At 25.8% G+C, this 22,615-nt stretch overlaps 1 protein-coding gene across 3 annotated transcripts in view; it reads right to left on the bottom strand.

The window, feature by feature from the left end:
* LOC100199471 (sphingomyelin phosphodiesterase) overlaps positions 1-22,615 on the bottom strand; it is a 53,377-nt gene that overhangs the window by 8,259 nt on the left and 22,503 nt on the right. For all 3 annotated transcript variants that reach the window (XM_065814038.1, XM_065814040.1, XM_065814039.1), the window contains 2 exons: positions 14,399-14,505; positions 8,618-8,686 (listed from right to left, as the gene is read on the bottom strand). In XM_065814038.1, the coding sequence (XP_065670110.1) occupies positions 8,618-8,686; positions 14,399-14,505 (176 nt within the window). The remainder of the gene's footprint in view (positions 1-8,617; positions 8,687-14,398; positions 14,506-22,615) is intronic.

Raw genomic sequence — 22,615 nt, 5'->3', positions numbered from 1 at the left:
ACTCGCAAACATATCAAGTGTGCAACACAATACACACATCATGTGCGTACATAAAATACGAAGTGCTTGGCTCTTGCTTGTTAGTGAGTCACAAGTTGTGAAGCTTCAGCACACTGGACATGGTATGGATGAATCAGAATCACAGGTTAGCAACTGAAACAAGGGTAAGAAGAGGGCATAATAATGTTTCTGCAAATGAACAAGGCATATGGACTCTTCATTAATTAATTAATTAATTAGGCATATACATAGCGTAGTATGTTAAATTTGGAATTTATCAGTTTTATTGTGCAATAAATATTTTGTTTAGTTATTTTGTGCAATAAATGTTTTGTTTTGTTATATATATTTTATATTGTACAAAAATTAATGAAGACAATGTATGCATTTACCTTTTTTTTTTTTTTTAAATAATTGCAAGCCAGTTTTTCAAAATTTGACAGCCCTCCCCTGATAATGTTGATTCAACAGGAACATTAAGTTTTTTTGTATACTGTAAAAACACTAATTCGATTTTTTATTGGATTTTTTTTATACTATCTTTTTCTTTAATGCACTGTGTTCAGCTTCAATTAGATATAATTTAGATTTTAACTTATATACTTTATTTTCTCACTTCATAAATTTACATCTGAGTTTAACTTGATGGCTGCTTTTTTTAGCTAGGCTTTATTTTATTGCCAAGCAATGTAAATGCAATGAAATAAAGCATGGCTAAAAATTATACCCTTAAAAATATATATTATAATTATATATTATAATATATATATAATACATATTGAGGATGCTTTTTTGATTTTATTGTGAATGCCAGATTTCGGAGAAGAACTTTTTTCTTTGATGCACAGTGGGCTAGAATTCACTTTTACTGGACAAAACTAGAAACTTGTCATAAAAAAGATTTAAGGACCATTTTTGCACTGATTACTAATTTGAGATTTGCCATTTCAATGGTTAAATTAGTTTTAATTTTGGGTTGCTATGGATACCTAAGTTGCTTAGCAACCACATATTTTATTAACCATAATAAATGTAAACTGGACAAAAGTAATAACGTTTATCGTTTATACTAGAAATATAGCGGTATTATGGATTTTTTATTTATTTGATAGTGAATTCTGAAATGCTTGGCAACGATTTATTTTGCATAGTTACTAGCTTAAGTGACTTTCTTAAAAGATCAAAATTATAATTGAAAATTATTTTATGCATTTGAAATATAAAACACATACCCAATTACCAATTTTAGATGTTTTTATGCAGTTTCTTCTATTTTATATTTCATGAAACTACTACATAATTCATATAAAAAAGAACCTAAAGCTTAAACCTTTTTTATTATTTAATAATATACAAATTTTGGTTTAAAATTATTTTTCAAACCAAAACCTATATATTTTGATAATTGTAAAGCAGCTTTAGGTTTTTTCTTTAACATTATGGCGCAAACTACAACCTGATGCAAACAATAATTCTGAGTATGAAAAAGATGCAACTAATGGTGCCAATCATCTTTGTTTCACTACTTGAAGTATCAAAACCTACCTGGTGTCTGCCAGATACTGCAGTTGGGATAAGCGCTACCTTTATTAATATAAGAAGTTAGAAGAATATTCTTATTATCAATTACAAATTGTACCGATATTGGTTCATTTTGTAGCCAATTGTTAATCACCTTGAAACAAATTTTGGAGCTTTTAAATTTATGCCACCTTTGTCAAAGATGCTTTATGAAATTAGAAAAGTTATTATTTGCAGTTAAGTTCTTGCCATTAACAACTGCATCCAAAATATTAGGATTAGCTAACTTCAAGTTTTCTTGTATTATATATGAATAAATATCAATATTTTCCATGCTTTTTATTAGATTACATGTACATTGTATTACATTACATGTACATTTTATTACATTACATGTACATGTACTTTTATTACAATTACATGTACACATTTACAAAATCTTATAAATAGGTATTTTAAGATATATAAATATTAAAACAAGTTTGTAACATTAATCTAGTCTCACTGAGATCCAATTATTACATAATCATTTAGTATAAAATACATATGCCACATAAAATCAGATACATCATTTAACTTGTAAAAATTATTACAAGAGACTATGCGGACATCCAAGGAAATTAAATTAAAGTTGTATTGATAATATACATATTGATTAATGTATTTCAAGTCTCAAATTACTGGATCATTTTGGACTGCAAAAGTGTTTGACTATATAAGTAAAGTTTTTACTGATAAAGTACTTCAAAAACGCCATTTGAAATTAGATTATTTGAAATTTGAAATCAATATATTTGACATAACTTATGTGCAAAATAGCTTATTTGATAGATAATACTTGATTTTATCTAATTATGCAATAAAAAGAGAGGTTTTTAAAACTAACAACAATTTTATGTTTAGTAATAATAATTATTATTATATTATATTATTAGTAACACAAAGAAGATTTGCAAACCATAAAAAAAATTGAAAAAATTGAAATTTTTTTTTTTATTCTACAGCGCAGAAGCATGATAATTATACAAAAATATAAAAAAAATTAAGAAAAATTTTTAATTCACTTTAAATTTGGTTAAACTTAAATTAAACTTTAAAAAGGAGTGGTTTTTTCTTATAGATCAACTCAAAACGAAGTTCAATAAGTAAGATTATGTAACTCTTTGTCTGATATAACAGGAGTTTCTAAAACAGAATCATCATAATTTAAATCAATGGAAAGTATAAATTCAATTGTTAGTATAAATCTTTATTAGATCTTTATCTAGAATCAATCTACCTAGATTAATAATTTATCTAGATATCTATCTACCTAGATTAATAATTTATCTAGATATCTATCTACCTAGATTAATAATTTATCTAGATTTTTATTTTAAAAAGTTAGCACAATTTCACATCTTATTAAAATATTAATTGCCCCTGTAAGCATATATTATATCAAATTTATTTTGTAAAATTTGTATTATTTTATTTTATCTACTTGAAGTACTCAAATAATAATTAAAAATTTACTTTTTAATTATTATTTGAGCCTATTCCTATTTAAGTCAGTCGGTATATAAACACCCGACTGTGACTAGTAGTCGCAGTTTATTTAGGTAGTAATTATAGTTTATTTAGTAATTATAATTTATTAGCGATTATAGTTTATTTAGGTAGTTGCCGACTACCTAAATAAACTATAATCTTTGAATAAAACATTTAAAAAGTAAATAAAATAGTTTCTAAAGGTGGATTCGAACTCGCAGTCTAGACAGCCGCACTTTAAAATTAGAGCAATACAACATCCACTTCACTACATTGATGTAACATCTAATAAGACAAATTAATGTATTTAACCATATTTCATACATCAACAATACATACATACACAGGCCTTGTTAAGGGTTATGCAGCTCACATTTTGCCTGCGAAAAGGCGATTTGGTTACGCGTTTAGCAGTTTTGCGCTTCACAAAAACTTTTATCTTAGAATATTTAAATTATCTTTTGATGTCGTTAACGTGACGTTTATTCAGAAGAAATAAAGTTGTCAGTAAAAGCATTTAACCGCAATCATAAACTAATAGATTTTTTGTTAAAGAAACAGTTTGTTTAATAATTTTTTTGTTGTTGTTAAAAATTAGTTAAAAAAATAAAGTGTTTTAAGTTTTATCTTAAGGAATTAAATATATAAATTCCTTTTAAATATAAAAATTATTTTTTGTCACAATAGTTTAAAAAATGCACGATTTATTTTGATGTAAATATTTTATTAATAAGATATTTTGTTTATTGTTAATTCAATAACGTAAAGTTTTAATGACATTCGTTTAATTTATGAAAATAAATTATGATCACGAATATGTTATCGGTAACTGATAAATAATAAAAAAAAACTCTTTATTGTTTAAAAACATTATTAAAAAGATAAATAAGAAAAAAATTTATTAACATTAATAAAATAACCAAAAACCAACTGTAAAATTATAAGAAAATAAACAAATATTATTTTACGTTATATAAAAAAAATATTTTTTTCAAAATAAAATTTAGTATATTTAGCATATTTGAAAAAAATAATAAAAATGATTTTTCAAATAGGAACTTAGATTTTATTTGTAACTTTAGTTATAGTGAGAAAAAAAACTGTATGATTTTTAACGCGTTAATAAAATAACTTTAATTACAATCCGGTACTTGAAAAGATGCTAGTGACGCAATACAAATTCTAACAATACAAAATATATTTGCTGAGTTGAGTTACTTAGAAATGCGTTACATGTTTTCGTCACGCAGCGTAACAAGGCCTGACATTCCACCTCTCATTCATAGGACTGATCTTATTACCTCTCTCAAGGATAAGGCAGAACTATTTGCAAACAAATTTTCTTCTAATTCGACTCTTGAATCTTATAGCCATTCTCTTCCTTCCATTCCAATTAAACAGGTTAACCTCTTGTCAGACATCCAAATTACTCCAGCTTTCGTTGCTAAAGTCATATCTTGATTATACTCGTCTACGAGTTGTGGCCCAGACAACATTCCTGTCACTCTCTTACAAAATTACTTACATTCTCAAGAACTCTCTTCAATTCTCTCAAAGCTATTTAATAAGTGCTTGATTGAGTGTTATTTTTCTGCCTGCTGGAAATTCGCATCTGTTGTTCTAATTTTCAAAAACTCTGCTAAACATTCTGACCCCTCCAATTATCGTCCGATCAGTCTTCTTTCAGTTATTAGCAAGGTCTTCGAGTCTTTGATAAACAAATTTCTCACACCCCATTTTGAGTCAAATAACTTGCTAACACTCTTTTGTATTTCCAGTAACTTCTGGGGTATCTCAAGGTTCTATCCTTGGTCCTGTTTTGTTTCTTATCTACATCAATGATCTTCCCGACAACCTTACGTCTAAAGTAACTCTTTTTGCCGATGACTCAACTTTATACTCCTGTCTTGACAAAAAGTCTTCTCTTTTTGATGGCTTAGAACAGGCAGCCGATCATGAATATGATCTCACTTCTGAAACAGATTGAGACTCACAAAGGCTTGTAAATATTAACTTCAACAAAACCCAGTTATTTACTGCAAACAACTATCGCAGTATCGTCAACATTCCTATAATAATGAATGGCAACCCTCTCACTGAGTCCTCTTCTTTACGTCTTCTTGGATTATTGTTTACAACTGACCTTTCATGGAAACCATATATACAATAGATTGCTAAATTAGCATCTGCTAAGGTTGCTTCTCTTTACCGTGGTCGCTGTTTTCCCTCTCCTGATTCCATTCTCTACCTCTTATTCGTCCCTGTATATATTAATATTGTCATATTTGAGCTGGTTCTTCTAATGATGCTCTTTCTCTTCTAGACAAGGTCCAAAAACGCATTGCAAGCATAATAGGACTCACTCTATCTGCTAAGCTTGAGCCTCTTTACCATCATTGTAAATGTGCATCTCTAAGTAATAATGCTCTTTGAAAATATCTCATTTGTTTTAAAGACACTATTAGATAATGGTTATATTTTAATATGCAAAATACTAATGTACTAGCACTCAAAGTTGAACACTTAGATCAGACAGTAAAGAATTTATATAAAAATTTATAACTTTCAGTATATAGTTACATGTTGATAATTTTCAGAATAAAGTAAAAAAATATTCTTACTTCTAAAAGGCCCATCTAAAATAAGTGGTTTAAGGCTCATGTGGGATTGAAACATAGCCATTGGGGCCAGCGCACTAATGTAGAAATCATCAACAATAACCTCCATTACAATACCACCAAATGAAAATCTTCAATACAACCAAATGAAAAGAAAAAATTGAATACAAAACTAGGTCAAGTTTACTCCAAAGTAAAATTTAAGAAGCAAAATAAGAATGTGCTGTTTATGAAAGTAGACCTTTATGTGTTTCAAAATGCATTATGTAAAAAAATAGATCGCTATATTTTAAATGAAAGCAAATTGCAACAATAAATTTTACTTTTATCTGCTTTAAGCTTTTTATATCTTTAATCCGCATATAAAGACTCAGGTTTTCACAGTACAAGCTTTTATGTAATTTATCATAAAAATCATTTGTGAAGCCGACACAAAAGATTTTATATGAATTAATGTAGCTAATCAGATTCAAATATGATTTAAAATAATTTGTTAGAACTAAAGGTTTACTTGTAGTTGACAAATTTCTACTGGTGACTGGTTACTGTATACATGTTGACAAATAAAATATACTTATTAAGAGTAAATTTGTAGTTGGCAGCTAACAGGTTAACTAATTCAGTAATTTTTTGAACTTTAACCATTTTACAAATTAAAAGAAAAAAAAAGTTACCATTGAAATAGCTAAAAACATTTCAGTTATTTAGGTGTATTGCACTTTAGTTTGGTATTGCTACTTAGGTTTAGTATTATTTCTAGATGTCTACAACGACATAAACTTATTGTACTTTCTAACCACCTACAACTACAAGGCTTGAATTAACACAAAAAAATTCTCTTGCTCAAATAAATTTATTTTTAAAATGAATTCCTATAAAAAAAACTTTGTAGGAATTCACAATTATAGAAAATGTTTAATATCACTATAAATAATATAATATTGATATAAATAAAATGAAAATGTAAACAAAATAGCATTGTTTTTTTCGTATTCTTTTTGAAATTTTTTGCTAAAATAATTTTTAATTAAAAGCTTATTATGTGTTAACAGCATTTAAGATAATTAACAACTTATGCAAGTAAATTTCTTTGAGCATATTAAGTATATTTAATAGTTAAGTGACTTAACTGGAGTAAATTAACTTGTTGTTTTGATTTAGTTTATGGGTAAATTTACTTTGATGCACTTTATCCATAAAATAAATCACACTAAATTTAACATTAAAATAGAAATAAGATATTAATGGTTTCCATACAGAGATTTATAGTAATCAAAATTCATAAGAACTTTATATAAAAACTTCAAACAAAAACATTCTACATTTTTTTAGAACGACCTAAAAAAAAAAACTTAATTAGCAGAAGAAGAAAAAAGCAAAGAAAAAAAAAAAAAATTTTTTTTAACCCTTTATTGCTTTCAGTAAACATGGTTACCACAATTTTCCAGAATAATATTGAGTTATATACTTTGTAGTTCTGCCTAGTTTGTTTTTTCTCCTTAAAATATAATCTTTTAAAAACTTAATGATGGTACCATTATGTTATTTCCGCATAATAAAAGTTATTTCCAAGCGGATCTTTGGAGTCAAGTCTATCGGGTTAAAAAGTAACTGTCACTTTTACAACTTATTAACATGTCTTACAGATTCTTCCCAAATAAAACTTATTTTATTTTTATCAACAAGTTATGCAGGTGTATGGAGAAATGATTTTGAAATGGTTTAGTTGAATATATGAGAAAATATATTTATCTAAAATACATATGGTTACTACGAACAATTACTGTATCGTTAAAAAAGTTTAAGAAAAATATGTTTAGGATTTTTTTTAGTTATTATTAAGAATAAAATAAGAGAATGCTGTTATTTCAGTTCTTTACTATTTATAAAGATATTTTTTTATTAATTTTTTAATAATTATTGCTCTTTAGCACTGCTTTTCTTGTATAATTTCATTTTACTATGTAAACATAGTTAAAATGAAAAAAAAGTCATATAACTACAAAGAAGCATTAGAAATATTACTTGCTCGATGTTCTGATTCTAAGATGTCAGACTTAGATGAAGTTGATGATGAAGAAACATTGTACAACCACACTTTGATGCTGACTCTGATGTAGATCTGATAGTCAAAGACACTGATGCAGAAAATAAACAAAACACTAACCTGATGTATGCACACTAGGGGTGTGCATATCTGTATACCTCTCAAAACTGGAATGCCACAAAGAGATGACATTTTCTTAAATATAAACAGCTTGTTTTAGTTATACAATGCATTTTCACAAGTTTTTATATAAACAAGTTTTTCTGTTATAACTTATGTTTATTCCATAAATGTTCAGAGTAACCACATGGTAACCATCAATATTTTAAAAACTGCTGTAATCAGCATCAAAAGTTTTTTGTTTTAAAATCAGCATCATAAATAATGAATTTGTGTAAAAAAAATTTTTTTTACTTGTTCCTAAGACATAGTGAGTTGTAAAGGGTTAAGAAAAAACTAATTGCATAGATGTGAAAAGCAATCGCAATTCGTGATTGCGATTTGCTGAATACAAGGCTTGTAACCACATAAATTTAATTTTCTTTCTTTGTGTCTACAACTACATAGATTAATTGTTTCACACTGGGTACATCTACCTAGGATCGATTTTGTTTCTTATCTTCAGTATCTTTAAGTCTAAAGTTTCAATTCTCTATTACTCTATCTACTTTTGTTTTGAATGAAAAAAAAAACAACCTACTCTATTAAGATGTTTTCTCTCGTAGCAAAAAATACAACTATATACAAAATACTAAATACAAATCATTACTTCATGCAAAGAAAGAAGACTAAATTTTTGTAAGTTAAAACATCTTGCATAAAAGTATTAAAGCATTCAAAAAATTAATATACAAAAAATAAAGTGCAAAAAAATAGAGTAAAATAAAAACATTTTATTTACTTGGTCATCTCTTGATTGATCCCATACATTATGTGGTGGAACATCCCCTGTCCATATAATGTAATCAACCTTCAAATAAAAAAGATAATACATACATACATACATATATATATAAATATATATATACATATATATATATATATATATATATATATATATATATATATATATATATATATATACATATATATATATATATACATATATATATATATATATATATATATATATATATATATATATATATATATATATATATATATATATATATATATATATATATATATATATATATGTATGCATGTATGTAAATGCGTGAATTTCTTATAGTTAGCTGCTGCAAAGGAGTGTCGCTACATCAACTGAGAGTTTGGCATGGGGCAGCAGTCTTTTCTTTTATCATTTTTTTTTTCTTCGGAAAAAACTGCACACTAAGTAAATAAGCATTTGCTGATCTATATATGCTATAGTTGATATACATAAAATATATATATGTTATATATATCTGTTATATATATATATATATATATATATATATATATATATATATATACACACATAATAATATATATATATATACATATATACATATAATATATATATACAATATATATATATATATATATATATTAATATATATATATAATATATATATATATATATATAATATATATATAATATATATATATATACATATATATATACATACATACATACATATATATATATATATATATATATATATATACATATACACACATAATAATATATATATATACATATACACACATAATAATATATATATATATATACATATACACACATAATAATATATATATATACATATACACACATAATAATATATATATATATATATATACATATACACACATAATAATAATATATATATATACATATACACACATAATAATATATATATATACATATACACACATAATAATATATATATATATACATATACACACATAATAATATATATATATATATATACATATACACACATAATAAATTGTTAAGAACATAAATATTCATGGGTAATAATAAAATAAAAATAGCAATAGGCAAAGACTTAAGTACATATATTAACTAAGAATTTGAATATAAACAACCATTATGTTTGTAATATAAAAGTAAAACAATAAACAAAGTGTATTTTCAGTACTTTAATATTCACCCTTTTTTGAAAATAAGATCACAATCAAAATTCTCAAAACTATACCAACTTTACCAAAATAAAACAAAACACAACAACAACAAAAACAAGAAGAAGAAACAACTAGCTCATAAAATATAGATAAAGAGTTGAAAATATAGTCAGATGATTTCACAACAAAGAGTTGAATAACAAGTATTTGCTCATTTACAAGTATATGCTCACGTGCAAGTATATGCTCACGGTAAACGTGTGACTTAAGTCTTTTATCAAACTTTGTACTAAAGTATATAAATATTGAGAATGCCATAAAAATGAATAATTCATTGAAAACAAGAAAATACTTAAAAAATATATTAGCTATCAACACTGAGATCTAAAGATGAAATAACAGTCATACAAAAAAACAAGTAGGTCTGGTAAATTTTACAAAAGGTAAGATTAAACAAATGAAATGTTACAAAAAGTAAGATTCAATAGATGAAACTAATAAAAGATGAACCAAGAATATGGGAAAAAGTTAGATAGAAACAATTTGATAGTAATATTGGTTATAAGTATTTTTAGGTAGTTAATCATTAAGCCACTACCAAGTTAAAGTCAACACTTTGGGAAATGTTCTATTTATATTCAATAAAATTATTTTCAATTTAAAAAATTTAAAAACATTGTCATTTTTTTGGGGAAAATCAAAACAAATTGCATTTTTATGGTTTCATTTAAGTATTGCAAAATAGAACAGAACGTCGCTTAAAATGTTATTTTTGCGTCATAAATTGGTATAATAACAACAATTTGCCATTTTTAAATGCGTTTCCATTGAGAAAAGTTTACTTTTTGCAATGTTTTAAGATTTATAAAATCTAATACAGATAAAGTATTTATATTAGTCATATATGTATTTATTTCAAGTACTGAAAGAATTGTTTCTCCTGCCATAGTTTTAAAAGTGAGTGAAAAAATTTTAAAAATTTGGAAAAACATGAATCAAAATCTTCCACTAAGGAAGAATTTGTACTTTGGATGAGGTACTTTGTGCCTCAATCAAACAAGGTACAAAGAACATTTAAAAAAGTAATTGTAGCTGAACAATCTAAAGCTTTAAAACATAAAAACAGTGTTTGTTGGTTAGAAAATAACGTTTTAAATTTATTTAATATATCAACATGCAGAACTTCCTCTTTTAAATTGTGATGACAGGTTTGAAGTTAATAATACATTTTCAAAAAGCCACAATATTAAACAATATATTTGTTCAAACAAATTTGTGACTAAACTGCCAGGAAATTTTATAGCTGTACAGTTTTTTATTCCTTCCTAAATTATGGCATTATATTTTATTATACATATTATCCTTTAGAAATGTATGTCTCTGTGAAGAAAGCAAACAGATTACATTTAATCTTTTTTTTTTCTGCATTATTTTTTTAAGCTTGTTATTTTTCAAAATACTTTCTATAAGTAGTAAAATGAATTTTTTTAATTTAAGGTTCTTTAAAAAATTTCAAAATTTAAGGTTCTTTAAGGTTTTTAATGTTCTAGAACGAGAGTATTTAAAGAATCAGAAAGTTAAGCAAGGGCCCTTTGGAATCTGGCAGATAGGCCAAATTGATAAGAAAGAGACTAAGATTGCAAGAAAAAGAAGTAATTAGAAAATTAGTATAACAAGTGACATGACACTCCACTCAGATAATGATTGTATCAGTAAAACTTATGATGTGGAAATAGATATCATTGATGATTATGAAAATCAGAATCATGAATTTTTTGTAAAACCACTTTGTGAAAAAAATTACACAGATTTAACTAACATTGCCAAAGCTGCTATCAGGTTCGAAGTTAGTGATGCTGCAACATCTGCCATAGCAACTGCAACCTTGACAGACTATCAAATTATTACTTAGAATGACAGGTCACAAATTATCACTAAAAAAAAGATATTTGAGACTAAAAAGCATGTTTCAACCATGATTAGTGAAAAACACAATTCAGAAGTTTTTTATTTGAAAGTCATTGGAGTAGATAGTAAAAAAGACAAAAATACATTAGCACATTTATTAGATATGATCATTATGCTGAATTTATAATTAATAGAACATTAAAGGATGAATATCAATTAATTTTTACTGCAGGAAGTGGACCTTTTTTTAAGAAAAATTTAACTCATATTGAAATAAAAAATGGAACAAGAATTACAATGACAACAAAATACAACAGCATTAGTTTGGAAGCCATTGTTCTTGATAATACTTCTGCTAATACTGGTGCAGATAATGGCATAGTGGTGAAATTAAAAAGGCTTTTAAACAGACAAATCTATTTAACAGGAAGTGTACTTCACCAAAATGAGTTGCCGCTTCATCATGTCATAGCTGAAGTAGATGGTAAAAGTAACAATTCAAAGAAATATAAGGGCCTGATTGGTGTAAAAACTTCTACAGGTGATTTGCATGATTTACCAATAGTTGATTTTGTTCCGAATCATTCAGAGATTGACTCCTACCTAAACTCTAATACTTTATCTGATCTTGGTACAGATCAGTGTAAACTTTACAAATACTGTATTGGGATATCTAAAGGTTTTATATACTCAAAATATTCAATGAAAAAACCACCACCTGTTTATCATGCCAGGTGGTTAACTCTAGCTTTGAGAATAATGATGGTTTATGCAAGAGTGAAGAATCCTGCAGATGAGTTGTGAACAATTACAAAGTATATAGCCCAAATAAATTGCCCTATGTGGTTTGCCCTTAAAGGTCTGGTCTTTATAAAGATGTTCCTAGACTTCTTCATTAGACAATAGAGCTTGTTATAAGTCAGATAGACAATATACAACAAACTGTTTTTCAAAATCTTCAAAGAAACTCTTGTTGCTGTCTTTAAGAAACCTTTTTATATTCTAATTTCAAAATGATGAAAAAGATATAAGGGTTCAAGCTATTAAGGAAGTTTTGCACATAAGGCAATCAAGAGAAGTAAATCCAGAAGTTAAACCAAAAATCAAAGCAAAATTATGCCTAGTAACTTTAACGCTGATATATGGAGTGGTTTAGTTTCTTTAATTGAGGTTGAACCTCCGACTTCTATCATTTGAGTTAGAAAATGCTTTGCAAACTTTTAAAAAACCTATTCTTACGGATTTACCCAACAATTCACAATCAGTAGAAAGGTCTATGAAGCTTGTATCAGAGGAATCAAAAATAGTTTATGGTCAAGTAAAGAGATACAATTTAATCCTAACTAAAAACCAAAGCAGAGCAGAAAATAATTCATTTAAAACTAATTACTTTATACCTTTCCCTTGAGAAAATATATTTTTTTCAATTTAAATTTGGTTCACATACCTAGGTCCGAGGACATCCTTAACTTTACTACTTTAAAGATTATTTTTTTAAAATGAAAAGTCTCTCTCAACCATTTACTCCGAAATCACCCTTGCGCAGAGAAACATGTTGAATGTGGTAATTCCAGAAATAAACGGAGGCTAAGCCAGAATCAAAATTTGAATAGAAAAAACAGGTTTTGAAAAAGTTTGGGTGGGGGTGGGGGGCGGAGAAGGCTATTGTCCCTCCACCCCCTGTTCCTACACCAGTATTTAAGATTATGTGGTAAGTATTCATTCAATAATATTCAAATATTTTAATGGAAAGAATATTTGTATCAAACTTTGTACTAAAGTATATAAATATTGAGAATGCCATAAAAACGAATAATTCATTGAAAACAAGAAAATACTTAAAAAATTTAAAACCATTTCCCAAAATTGCCCTACTCTAATCGGTCTGAAATTTTCAGGATAGTGAGCCAATATGATCTGAGAAAAAAGCATATTTTGGTAGTGGCCTATTAATCATGGATAATGAATGGCAGCTTTAGAAATAGGTTATGCTGTTATTCAATCTAAAATCATAACTAAGGGCTCCTTATGTTGCCGCACGAATGAACAAAAAAAGCACTAATAAGGATACCAACCATTTACAACATGACATAATATTTTAGAATTTGCTTTTCTGAGAGCTACCACAAAGATAGCTCTCAGAGAAGTTAATTCTAATATATTACGTAATCCATATTACTTTGTATATTAGTAATATTAGTATATTTGTATATTATAAATATTAGTTAGTGAAACTATATTACAAGCCAGCCTAAGAAGCATCAAACTGAGTTTTAAAGCTGTATGCTCTAAAACTCAGTTTATAGATTGCGCAGAGGAGACACATAAGTAGAGTCAATATTAGTCCAGTGTTCATCATCCTAGAAATGAAACAATCTAACAAAGTTTTATGTCACTGCCAGCCTATTAGATAAAGAAAGGATGCATAACTGGTCAACAGAAAATTTCTGTTTACTACTAAAGCCTTTGACTAAACATATGTAAAACTTAATGCTCCCTTTTCATTTCTAACCAGATCAGATATTAGTGATATTCAGTAATAAATTTTCAAAATGCAAGCTTTAGTAAACCTATAGTGATCACTTTATTGACTTGAATGCATACAAAGGATAAATAATAGAAATATGAAAATCAAAACACACACATAAAACACATACATAATAAGAGTATAAAAATTATTTTAAAATAATGAAGAAACTTCACATACATCTTTGTGAACAGTTGCCATATGTTCAAACATGCTATTTACCATTAATATGTTAGAGTCACAATATCCTGCATAACCCCACTTTGGAGCACTGGTTTCATTAACTCCTTAGAAAAAAATAAAAACCTGATATAATATTAAAAAAACTTTAAAATTTGCACACAAAAATAATTTGTGATATACAAGTAAAATTGTTACTTTTACCTACCTTTCTTTAATACTAGTTAAGGAAAAAAACATATTTCATAGTAATTTAACAACAATTGAAAGATTTGATATGCAATTTATTCACGATTTTTATCAGCCTGTATAATTAAGAAACTAATTTGCAGTTTGTTTTTTTCTTACGTTTATTTGTTTACAAGTCTTTTCGCTTTTAAAAATGTTTTTGCAATACTTGACATTTTTCTCAATATTTAAATAAAATATATTATTTGATTAACAAATTTTGCAATGACAAAAGAAATTAAATAAATGATTATCATGGTTTCTTTTATAAATGTATTTACTACATTTGATGCCTGTATGAAAGGGTTTTCTTTATAATGCCCTATTTCCAACGTTAATACGAATTACAAGAGATAATGAATATAACGATTGCTCTTTTTGTAAAAACATCATTAAAAACTTTTAAATACATTCAAAGTATTTATTTTTTAGGAGCTCATTTAAAACTTTTTTAAAAAGTTTTAAATTGGCTCATAAAAATTTTATTGAAAAAGTTCAGTAAGTTAAAAATGCACTAGCATTTGGAGCATTGTCAATAATAGTTCATCAGAAAATAAACTATTGGGTTTAAATGCACATTTGAAGAATCCGACAAAAGTGAAGACTATTTCAGAAGGGGTAGTAAAAGCAATTAAATATTTTATATTTAAATATTAGTATTAATGACTTACTTATTTTTTTTTAAACAAAAAACTTAAAAACTAAAAAATATTTTTTAGAAATAAATAGCAATTAGTTTTCTTGCTTTCCTATGCATTGATAAAAACAGTTAAACAAAAACGTTTGGATAAGGAATTTTAAAACTGTCGATATTTTTAGCGCAAATAATAAAGTATTTTCTTAATATACTAACAAAAATTGCGAATAAATTGTTTATCAAAAAATATTTTTGTTTTTATTATATTCTTATCTGCTTTTTTCCTTGACTTGTATCAACTTTGGAAGTGGAAAATAATAAATACCCAAAAAAAAACAGTAAAATATTTGGGTATATTATTTTTTTGACAATATTTTTCTTTTTTTAATTTTCAATTTTTTTAAAAATTATTTTATTTAGATTTTCTATTTCGTATAGCATTTGTTTCTTTTCTTTGAGTATTGTCTTGATTTAAAGCGCTAAGCTGCCGGCAATTTACGTATGCATTAAGCAATTTTACGTACACCTAGAGCGATTTTTATTAAATGACTTTTTATTATTTTCTAACTATTCTATAAGCCGTAAGATAAAAGAAGTAATTAATTTTATAAAAAAAAATCACATTAACTTTTGAATGATGATTATCTAAAAAGTTTTTTACCAAAATTTAACTGACAACTGTGTTAGATATAAGTCCTATTTACAAAAGAAAAAACTCAAATAAAATTAAAAGTTTATTTTTATTTTGTTTTTATTTTATTGTAATGATTGATTTTTTAAGCTTGAAGCAAAGATCAAAATAATATAATTTAATTCTGATAAAAAATATATGATTTAATTTAAAACTAATTTAATAAAAATATATAATTTTATTGTGATAAAAAAAATATATAATTTAATTCTGATTTAAAAAAATATATTTAAGTTCATTAAAATTAAAGTTAATGCTTGGGTTTAACTCTTAACTGTCAAACTTATTGAAAAATATTAAATATTGTTCAATATGTAAATTTTATTTATTCTAAAAAAAAAAAATTAACTTATTTTTATCACAATTATTTTTTCAGTTTTCCTTCCTAAACTTTTTTTTTTTTTTTACTTAAAATCAAATTTTAATTAAATGTTTTTTGAGGCTGCATCAAAAACTTGCACAAAATGTTAGTTAAAAAAGTTAAACTATTTAACTTTAGTTTTTTATAACACAAGTTAGAAAGCAGCAATTATTTTTTGATAAATGATATATTTATTAAAAAATAATCGCTGCTCTCTAACTTGTGTTATAAAAAAGTATATATAATGTATATGATGAAAATATATAATCTATAGCCATATATACAACCATATAATTTTAATAGATGAAGTTTGGAAAAATTATCTTTGCTTTCGCAACAAAATCGCTAATAAATAATAAACTTTTAATAAATAAAGTAGATAAATTAACGTAATTTTTTTATTTATTACTTGCTAATCCTTTTAAAATAAAAATCATTTTTAGTTGCAAATTTTTTTAATGATTATTTAAGAAATTATCATTTAAAGTAATATATTTTCAAAATTTGTTTATATCAAACATTTTTAAAAATGTAATATTAAATTTAATTATTTAATATAAAAAAAAATTGAAAGAAAATAAAAATTTCCTAATAGTAATAATAGAAAATGAGTTGAATAATATTAAACTAGTTTTGTGGTAATTAATATTATTTTATAATTAATGCCTAAAGCATTTTTTAATTAAAACAAGGCCTGATATATATAGATATATATATATATAAACATATATATATATATATATAAACATATATATATATATATATATAAACATATATATATATAAACATATATATATATATATATATATATATATATATATATATATATATATATATATATATATATATATATATATATATATATATATATATATATATACATGACAGTTTCAGTTTCAAGAAAACAGGTTTTTAAAGTTTGAGATCCTCAATTAATTAAGTAATTATAAATTATTTTAGAAGATCAGTAAAATTAGAAGACCAGAAAAAATTTAAAAACTTTTAAAAAGTTTTTATAATTAATAGATGGCCTGCCCAAACCAAAACATTTAGTCAATGTAGCAGCACTTCTTGCATGTTCTACCTGTTTGTCAGTCATTGTACCAGCACTCCTTGGATGTTTATAGCAACAAAAGAAAAGATTACAAATAAACATTCCTGAGACTCAGGAATGGCATTCTTTTAGTTGTTATTTTTGTTGTTGTTGTTGTTCTGACTTATTTTATTCTTTATTAGTTTTTTTTTTACTATTATTCTGCAAGCAACCACTACTAAGTTAAGAGTTACTAGAAAATAAAGAATACAGCTAAAAAGCAAGTAATTGGTTGACACAAGACTTATAAAGTTGTAGATTGTATAAGTCAGGAAAACATAAAGATGGAAAAGAGTTCCAAAGGAAGAAGTGCAGAGGAAGATAAATGCTTAAATCATAAAAAGACAGAAAGTATGTACAGTAAAAGGATGCAACTTTACTGAATGATGAGTTAAGCGAGAGCGAATTTTGGTTGATGGAACTAGAGATAATAGCTCCTTTGAGCAGCAACCATGATAGTATTTGTAGAAAAGAAAAAGAGATGCAATCTTACAAAGATGGGAGAGTTGCTCAAGTTTGGCATATAGAGCAGGTCCAGTTACATTTACAATGCGTTTTTGAGCCTTGTCGGGGAGAAAAAGAGCAACATTAGAAGAACCAGCCCAAATATGACAACAGTATTCCATACAGGGAAAAATAAGAGACTTGTAGAGATAGAGAATGAAATCAGGAGTAAGAAAATGCCAGATGCTAATTTAGCAATTGATTGTATATATGGTTTATGAGAGGTCAGTATTAAATGATAATATAAGAAGCAGTAAAGTAGAAGACTCGGTGAAGGGTTGCCATTATTCAATATAGGAATGTTGACAATTTTACAATAATTGTTTGCAGAGTTAAAATTCACAAGCCATTGCAAACCCCAAGCTGTCACAAAAGAAAGATCAGATTCAAGATGCCGATCTTGAATCTGATCTTTCTTCTGTGACAGCTTGGGGTTTGCAGTGGTTTGTGAATATTTATGCCTATTCTAAGAAATCAAAAAGATCAAAAATTAATACAGGATCAAGGATAAAATCTTGCACTACCTCAGAAGATACTGAAAATGAAAAAGAGTGTTGGCTTTTAGATGGATGATACTAATACTGCAATTTGAAAGAAATGAATTGATAATCTCAAAAAGCAATAGATTAGCATTAAATATGACTGAAACTGGGCACAAGTGGATAAAAGTATGAAAATTTTACTAACAACTCAGAAAATTATGCTGATAATTTTAAGATATTGTAGCAAAGTGTGGCATGACCAGAACAAGCTAAAATCCAAGATGGAAGTTACCGCCATCTTGGATTAGTCTAAACCTTAATAAATATTGAACCGTACAACTAATCTTCATCAAAATCTCAGGGATGATAAATCATATCGAGTACATATTGATCGCCATATTAGAAATGACTTGGGTGCAAAAATCACAATGTTTCCATCTTGAATAATACAAGTCATCGATATTGTACTTTCACTTAACTTTGGTACTATCTTCAATAATATGAAGGTTGTTACTTGTTAGTGTAAGTGGTACTGCAGTGCATAGACTTTGATCATAAAAGTTGAATGACAAAATGTTATATAACTTTTATCATTAAAATGCCAAAAGCAATCTAATAAGGTGACTGCCGCCTTCTTGGATCATACTGTTTTTGCTTGCTGAAAACATAACAGAAAAACACATTTCATGCAAATTTATTACACAGTAATCTAAGCATGTTATAATGACTTTGTAAATAAATAAGTATTAACAGCCATCCTCTTTTTACAACTGGGGGTTTTTACAACTGGCAATACTATTAATGCTTGCCTTCAAATATACACCTGATACGCTGCACATTTAACATGTTGTATTAGTGCATCATGCATGGGTGGAATGTTGCCAATTTGCCAGCTCTTTTAAGTAAAAAAATACTGCCTTGAAGAATTTTTATTTGTTTGCTCAGCCGCTCAGTCAAAAAAAATGATAAAGCTTTCTAGCAACCGGATTATTTTGTCAGTCATTGGATCATGAGCTTCAGATAGTGCCAAATATGTATCAGTTACATCATTGAAAGAATACCAAGTAGACCATTCATTTTTTTACCTTTGTCACAAAAGGTTGTATCCCTACCAATAAATGTATGGAAAGCTGGTAAAGCTTTTATTTTTAATGGTCCAAGACTGTTGGCTATTTCATGCACTGCAATATAATTGAAACACTTGCCACTCAGCAGACATTTAGTTTGGAAAAAAACAAAATGTCTTTCTTTGAACTTTCAGAACATTCAAAAGACATTTAAAAGACGTCTTTTTAGGACTAAATGCCAGCAGGCAATGTCAAATGCAATCCACAGCTGATTGTATGACATTTTTTGCAGAACACATATTATTATGAAAAGAACATCTATATTTACTGCACATATTGTAATGATATTGTAACCAGTCTTAGCAACTTGATACACATGTAAAATAAGGCAATTGCTAGCCTTTTTGTATTTTTAGATAACTATTAGATAAGATTGCTGATTTCCGTATCATAAACCTGACAAATATTTAAGCCACAAAGGTTCTTTATTGAATTTATGTTCCCACACGACCTATGAATAGAACACTATTGAACAATATAGCTGGTTGTTTATTTTTTAACCAGGGTAACATCTGAGTATAATTCTGGGAGAGGTTTTATTTTCTTACTAAAGTGAGAGTTTATAATCATGAAACATTGTGTGAAATGTGGAATTCCAGAACTGAAATTGTCAGACTGATGAGTTAATGAAATGGCTATGCCATGGAATGCTCCATGCGCTATTGTTGCTGTGAGGTTGCGGTCAATTTATTACCAGCTGCAACAGTAAACAATAGTTTTCGCAGTTTTAGAGGACACAAAACTTGATCATTGCTATATTGAAAAGTTATATTTCTTTTCACACTTTTAAAAGTAAGTAGCTGGCTTATAGCGAGTGCAGATGGGGTGTTACTTTGCTTGGTTTGTATGTCAATGCTGGGACCTTTGAGTATCATAGTAATAAGTGCAAGGAGGTGTTGTGATACTAACTTTTCTTGACACTCAGGCTGAAATTTACCTTTAAAAGGTTAAATTGTGTCAAATATAGTTTGGCATATAACTTGCACAGCTTTTGACTAATACACTTGACGGTCATTTAGAAGTGGAAAGTTATTATACGCAAGCGCAATATCTATTACAAACGTTTATTACCTTAAAGATGGCTACGGTCTTTAGCTACAAAGAATATTTTAAACTAGCAACAATATAATTATAAGTTTATGTAAAATGCAACATTTGTATATTTTTAATAGAATTAAAATTATAGAAATAAGTGATTTTTTGAAAAGAAAATAATAAAAAATAACATATTTATGAATAAGTATATTTACAAAAAATGGTTCTCTTCGACAATTATCTAATTGCTTAAAATGTAATTTGTTTATATTTTTGAAACTTTTCTTTTTTAAAAATCTGAGCGTAGAAATTTATTAATTTTTGGTTTTTAATTTATGTATACCTTATTTCGATTTTTTTTCTTTCCAAAATTAATACATAGTTTACCTGATGTGACCTATGTCTTGTTTTTATATGAGAATCATATAAAAACAAGACATAGGTCACATCAGGTAAACTATGATATATTTTTATGTGAGAATCATAAATATATGCATTGTTAAATAAATATATGTATATAATTATATTTAAATCAATAAAATTTATATAATAGGTTTAAAAATTTAGTGTCTAAACATATAATATATGGTTTACTTAACTATTTCAAATAGCTAGGTAAACCATATATTATATGTAGATGTAGTTCACTAGATTTTCAAACCTATTATATAAATTTTAAAAATCTTATAAAAATTATTAAAATATATGCATATAATGCTTATAAATTTAATAACCAAATAATATTTGATTATAAAATTAAATTAATATGCATGCATTTTCTGTATATTGTATTCATTGTATGTAAGTATAGTATATATAACATAGTTTAAATACATATTGTAAATGAGTTGTGTGTGTGTGAGAGAGAGTATGGATATGCATATATGTTTAAATAAGTGTGTATATATTATTGTATATATTATATAATATATATTATATATAATACTATCTATCTATAAACATTTAATATGTATATTATATATATATATACATATATATATAAATATATATATATATATATATATATATATATATATATATATATATATATATATATATATATATATATATATATATATATATATAATATATATATATATATATATATATGTTAGGGATGTAACAACATTTTTGATACACAGACTTACACATTTTTGTTGTTTTTAATGAATAACTCATATATATTAAAAACAAATTCTAGTTAGCATCATCAATACTTGATAGGTAATCAAAAAGAACACACAAAAACAATATTAAAATTTCTTTTTAAAATACTTTGCTTAAATTAGGAGCAAAATAATATCATACGACAACACAAATATTTTACCAGCTTTAAAAACAACAGTTGTTTTAAATCATAAATGCATATGCACTCTGAGGTTGGAAAAAAAAAAATTTTAATAGAAGAATTGATCTGAGTCAATAAGTTATCATGTTGAAACTGATGGATATAATAGATTGAATTATCAAAATATTTGTTGCATCCCTAATATATATAAATAAATAAATACAATAAACCCAATAAATATTTACAATAAACCCAATACAGTAATACTTTATTAAATAAAGTAACAAATTAATTATAATGTTTACAACAAATACATTTTATTCAAATTATCAAAGTATATTAAACATAATTACAGTTATATAATTATGTACTTTTTTATTAATCTTTTCAAACTTTTTCTAGGAATAATTTTATAAACATTTTTAATAGCAAAACTTTTTAGAGCAAAAACAAACATTATGTAACAACTCGAATTTATTGGTGTAATAAAAAGTACTGCTTTCTATAAGCATTAAAATAACTAATACGTTAAAATTTTTATAAAATAAGTTTAAAAGGGGTTTTAAAAGCTAAAATATTTGTTTGAAATTTATAAAAACTATCGGACAAAATAATAAATAAATACTAAACTATAAATTTAAGTTAAAAAAATGTAATGCTTTTTGTCTTAAAAAATGAATTAACTCAACAACAACAAAAAAGTATGTTATTAAACTAGCCGTGTGTTTAACTTCAAATTTGTTTTGTATAAAAAATACAAAGTTCAAAAAA

Source organism: Hydra vulgaris, chromosome 12, assembly GCF_038396675.1.
Source record: "Hydra vulgaris chromosome 12, alternate assembly HydraT2T_AEP".
Taxonomy (NCBI): domain Eukaryota; kingdom Metazoa; phylum Cnidaria; class Hydrozoa; order Anthoathecata; family Hydridae; genus Hydra; species Hydra vulgaris.
The sequence above is the reverse complement of the archived record's forward strand: the minus strand, read 5'-3'. Positions and strand labels throughout refer to the sequence as shown.